Below are 5,655 nucleotides of genomic sequence, written 5' to 3'. Positions count from 1 at the left end.
AGCTTGGGGACCCTCTCCACTCTGCCTGTGATTTGCCCCACCCTCAAGCAGACCCCTCCCACCCATGATGTTCCTGTGCCTAGGCATTCAGCCTCCCACCCTCACTCCCAGGGGTCTTCATTTCCTTCCTGCCCACCCTTCAGCCTAGGCCAAAGGTCACACCTGGCTGTCCTTGCAGGCCACATCTGGCCAACAGCCTGCACAATGCATTCAATATTTTTTTAATTAATGGTCAACGTACAACCTTTAGAAAATTTCAATTAAAAAAAACTAATTTTCAGTTTTTTAAAAGGCCTGTGTTCCCTCTTACAGCAATCAGATTAGAAGCAACCACCCTTTTAATTAGGCTGTGCTCCCCAGTCATCACAACCCTTCTCTCCTAAAGTCTTCCACACCAATCAGTTTCCATGTTGCTATTGCACAAGTCCTTTTCTTCTTAATGAATGAAAATAGTTCTGTGTCTTCTAAAAGGAGAAAACAAAAGATAAGCCAAGAGAACACATTAGGATCAGAAGGGGAGAGGAACTTCTTTATGGAAATGAAAAATATGCCTAGTGTTTAACATGCAGACAGTCCTAGCAAGCAGCAGGTTGGCTGGACTGGACTTGCTAAGGAAGGGTGGTCATAGGTGAAGGCGAAAGGGTAATGGGGTCACAATGGGGTCTCTGTAGTCAAATGATAAGCTATTGCACAATCTGAGCAAGAGTGACATGACCTTACTTTTTAAAAGCTCACTCTGGTTTTTGTATTAAGAATAAATTGTAGGAGGAGAGGAGCAGGGGCCAAAGCAGGCCATAGTTAGGAGAGCTATCACCATAATCCAGGCCACAGATGATGGGGTGTGGGAAGAGGAGGGAAGTCAGGGATGATGCCAGAGTCTGGCCTGAGCCATTAGAAAAACAGAGCTGCTATCTTCTGCATTGGGAAGATAGAAAGGGGGGCAGGTCAGGAGTCTGCATGGTGCATGCAGAGTTTGAGATATCCACTATATATCCCCAAGAAGCTGCCAAGGACACAGGTAGATATGAGAGGCTGGGGCTCCAGAGAGAGCAGTCTGAGTGGGAGTACACACAAGCGGACCATCACAGAGCTGGCACTGAGGACTAATGAGAGCAAGAGAGGCCTGCCTGTCGGTGGAGAAGAATCTCAAGGCCAAATCATAGATGTTGGGAAGAACAGGAGGGACCAAAGGAGTCTGTGAAAAGCAACTACTGAGGTAGGAAGAAGCCAAAGACAGGGGGCCATCCTGGAGAAAGCTGCATTAAGACGGGATGCTCACATATGACATCCAAGGCAAGATGAGGCCTGACAACCCACCATTAGATCTAACAACACGGAGGCCCCTGGCCAGAATAGGAGCAAAGCCTGGGTGGAGTACACTTAAGACATCATGGGGGGAGTGTGGGCTATTTTTTATTTTTTTTAAAAATATATTTTTATTGATTTCAGAGAGGAAGGGAAAGGAAAAAAGAGATAGAAACATCAATGATGGGAAAGAATCATTGATTGGCTGCCTCCAGTACGTCCCCTACTAGGGATCAAGCCCGCAACCCGGGCATGTGTCCTGACCAGGAATCGAATATGACCTCCTGGTTCATAGATCTACACTCAACCACTGAGCCATGCCAGCTGGGCAGTGTAAGCTACTCTTTTTGCAGTTTCCTACAAAGAACAACAAGGGGAAGGTGGCAAATGTTTGTGGGAAAAGTGAAGTCAAGTTTTTTCTTTGAGGTGGAAGAAAGAATAATATGGCTGCATGATGATGGGAATGATCCATTTGGGGCAAAATTGACACCATATGAAAAAAAAGGGAGATGGTAAGAGGTGTACTCAGTAGGCAAGAGGGGCAAGGATCAGCTCAAAAGAGGGAAGACCTCTCTCTGTTGAGAGAAATAAGGTAGAATATTGCTTTCCCCAGAGGTTCAGAGAGTTGCCCAAGGTAGCAAAGCCTGGGTCTGCCATATGACTGCCTAGTGGTAGCGCCTGAGACAGTGAAAGTGCACATTACAGACACAGAGGCAGGCACAACTGGGAGAGCCTAGAATAAGGCTAGGAGGCTATCGCTATAATCCAGGGATGGTCTGAGGGAGATGCCAGCCTGGGAGGGAGCTGCTGGGCACAGAGGCTGGACCTGCTTTGTTCCAACAGTGGTGGTCTCCCACAGGTGTATGCCGGGAATGTTCTATATGAGCACAAGATGCCTGCTGAGCCCTTCTGGGAGGCCCATGACACTCTGAAGCTCCGTCTGGCCTCGCCTCCTGCCCCTGATGTAGACACCACCCTTGCTGTGGCTGTATCTTTTGAGGCTGCCTGTCCCCAGCGCCCCAGCCGTCTCTGGAGGAACAAAGGTGAACAGTATGATAGGCTGGCAAAGTTAGGACACTAGGAGAGGCCCAGAGAGGAGTGGACTAAAGACCAGGGTCAGCCCCCAGGACCTGGGATGTTATAGAGAGGGTGGGCAGATAAAGAGGCTTTGAGGTCAGAGGGGAGACATGGTCCTTGTTCCTCCTGAGAACTCTGAACCCCATCCTGGGATACGTGGTTTGAGGGGGGAGGCAAACCTTGCCTTGGGGGCCCCAGCTGAAGGTCCATGGCTCTTCCCTGCGTGGACTGAACCTTAATAGCCTGTGTTTTACCTGCAGGTCTCTGGGTCTCTGAAGGTCAGCGAGCCAAAATTACCAGGGCTGCCCTTGACGCCTCCAACCTCCTGGCCAGTGTTTTGTCATCCCAGCGCCCAGAGCACGATGTGCTGTTCCAGGTCACACAGTTCCCTGCCTGGGGCCAGCTGCTGCTGTCTGAGGAGCCCCTCCATGCTGGGCAGCCCCACTTCCTACAGTCCCAGCTGGCCTCAGGGCAGCTGGTGTATGCCCATGGTGGTGGGGGCACTCAGCCAGATGGCTTCCGCTTTCATGCCCACCTCCAGGGGTCGGCAGGGGCCCCCTTGGCAGGACCCCAAACCTCAGAGGCCTTCACCATCACGGTGCGAGATGTGAATGAGCGGCCACCTCTGCCACAGGCCTCCATTCCACTCCGGCTCACCCGCGGCTCCCGCGCCTCAATCTCCAGGGCCCAGCTGAGTGTGGTGGACCCAGACTCAGCTCCCGAGGAGATCGAGTTCAAGGTGCAACGAGCACCCAGCAATGGCTTCCTGAGCCTGGCAGGGGCCAGTGCGGGCCCTGTGAGGCACTTCACCCAGGGCGATGTGGATGCAGGGCGGCTAGCCTTCGTGGCCAATGGGAGCAGTGTGGCAGGCATCTTCCAGCTGAGCGTGTCTGATGGGACCAGTCCACCCCTGTCCATGTCTCTGGCCGTGGATGTCTTGCCATCCACCATTGAGGTGCAGCTGCAGGCACCCCTAGAGGTACCCCAAGCCTTAGGGCACTCCTCACTGAGCCGGCAGCAGCTCCGGGTGGTTTCAGATCAGGAGGAACCAGACGCCACATACCACCTCACCCAGGGGCCTCAGTATGGGCATCTCCTGGTGGGAGGGAAGCCAGCCACAGCCTTCAGCCAGGTCCAGGTAGACCAGGGTGAGGTGGTCTTTGCTTTCACCAACTTCTCCTCCTCTCACGACCACTTCAATGTCCTGGCACTGGCCAGAGGTGCCAATACATCAGCCACAGTGAATGTCACTGTGAGGGCTCTGCTGCATATGTGGGCAGGTGGGCCGTGGCCCCAGGGTGCCACCCTTCGCCTGGACTCCACCATCCTAGATGCAGGTGAGTTGGCCAACCACACAGGCAGTGTACCCTGTTTCCGGCTCCTGGTAGGACCCCGGCATGGCCGTGTGGTCCGTATGCCCAGGGACGGCCAACCTGTGGAGCAGTTTACACAGCAGGACCTTGAGGATGGAAGGCTTGGGCTGGAGGTAGGCAGGCCAGAGAGTAGGTCCCCTGGCCCCGCAAGTGACAGTCTCACTCTTGAGCTGTGGGCAAGAGGTGTCCCACCTGCTGTGGCCTCGCTGGACTTTGCCACCGAGCCTTACAATGCGGCCCAGTCCTACAGCGTGGCCCTGCTCAGTCTCCCTGAGGCTGCTCAGACAGAAGCAGGGAGGCCAGAGAGCAGTCCTCCAACTGGTGAGCCACGGCCAACAGCCTCCAGCCCCGTGCCACCTGTGGCCAGAGGGGGCTTCCTGGGCTTCCTCGAGGACAACATGTTCAGTGTCATCATCCCCGTGTGCCTGGTCCTCCTGCTCCTGGCACTCATCTTGCCCCTGCTCTTCTATCTCCGGAAACGCAATAAGACAGGCAAACACCACGTCCAGGTGCTGACAGCCAAGCCCCGCAACGGCCTGGCCGGAGACGGAGACACGGAGACCTTCCGCAAGATGGAGCCTGGCCAGACCATCCCACTCACAGCTGTGCCTGGCCAGAGGCCCCCACTAGGGGGCCATCAGGACCCAGAGCTTCTGCAGTTCTGCCGGACATCCAACCCTGCCCTCAAAAATGGCCAGTACTGGGTATAAGGACTGTCCTTGGCCCAGACGCTGACAGGCCAGGGACAGGCTTGCTCAGGCCTAGGCCCCATTGCTCCCATGCCCTGGTACTGTCTGAGTGTCCACAGAGCCAGAAAGACCTGAGGACACCAGGGATGGAGGGTGCTGGGAGGAAGTTTTAGGGGGCTGGGACAGAGTGAAGTCAGAAACTGGGATCTCCCCAGCTCACTCTATGCCTGGAGAACTACAAGGGGCCAAGGACAGAGGCAGGTTTGGGAGGTCAGTCCCCTGCCCTGGAGCTAGTTTAGGGCACAAACCTTAGGCTATCAAAACCAGAGCAACCTCCTACATGTGTAAGGACTCTGGGTACTGGGTCTGTGACCTTGGGTGAGTCACCCCTAACCTTCTTAAGAGCAAGGTGAAGAAAGGAAAGGGAGGGTCAGGCAGGGTTCCTAGGTGGTTCCTCCAAGTCAGGCCTCCCCTTGTCTCTGCCCCAGGATTGAGAGAAAAATGTTTCCCTCTGGTCTTTTAGGGAAATGGCATTCCCTGGAGCGGAGGAAGAGAGAGTCCCTCCGCCCTCTGGAAAGCAGAAGCCAATAGAATACGTTCAGAGTGCAAGGTGGGCGGGTTGTTCTGGGGATGGGTTTATTTAAGGAAGATTGCAAGGAAAGTATTTAACATGGTGCTGAGCTAGCCCAGATTGATGGAGTCCCTGGCCATGTGGGATGGAGGAGGGTGTGGGGCCAGTTCATTCCCACCTGCCTGGGATGAGGGCTAAGCAAGCATGCCTGTGTGGCCCTGCAACAGGTTGGGCTGGGGAGCATGCAAGGTCTGAGGCCATGGGCACTGTAATGCCTGTGCTCTCCTGAGGACTAGAGGGCAGGCAGTTTGGGACACTTGGCTCCATGGGGCCTAGATAAACGGTGCTTCAGAGGTTCTAGACCAGTGATGGCGAACCTATGACACGTGTGTCAGAGGTGACACGCGAACTCATTTTTTTGGTTGATTTTTCTTTGTTAAATGGCATTTAAATATATAAAATAAATATCAAAAATTAAGTCTTTATTTTACTATGGTTGCAAATATCAAAAAATTTCTATATGTGACACAGCACCAGAGTTAAGTTAGGGTTTTTCAAAATGCTGACATGCCAAGCTCAAAAGGTTCACCATCACTGTTCTAGACAGCTGTGTGTTGTTTGTCTGACTGTGCACTGGGCC

General features: G+C 53.7%; 1 protein-coding gene across 1 annotated transcript in view; it reads left to right on the top strand.

Annotated features, from left to right (window-relative positions):
• Nucleotides 1–5,428, top strand: part of CSPG4 (chondroitin sulfate proteoglycan 4) — a 36,827-nt gene extending 31,399 nt beyond the window's left edge. The window contains exons 10-11 of the mRNA XM_006774587.2: nt 2,165–2,348; nt 2,643–5,428. Of these exons, the coding sequence (XP_006774650.1) occupies nt 2,165–2,348; nt 2,643–4,465 (2,007 nt within the window). The 3' untranslated portion in view covers nt 4,466–5,428. The remainder of the gene's footprint in view (nt 1–2,164; nt 2,349–2,642) is intronic.
• Nucleotides 5,429–5,655: the final 227 nt, after the last annotated feature.

The sequence above is a fragment of the Myotis davidii genome, unplaced genomic scaffold, assembly GCF_000327345.1.
Source record: "Myotis davidii unplaced genomic scaffold, ASM32734v1 scaffold687, whole genome shotgun sequence".
NCBI classification, from domain to species: domain Eukaryota; kingdom Metazoa; phylum Chordata; class Mammalia; order Chiroptera; family Vespertilionidae; genus Myotis; species Myotis davidii.
Note: the sequence above shows the minus strand (reverse complement) of the source record. Positions and strands in the feature narration are given on the sequence as shown.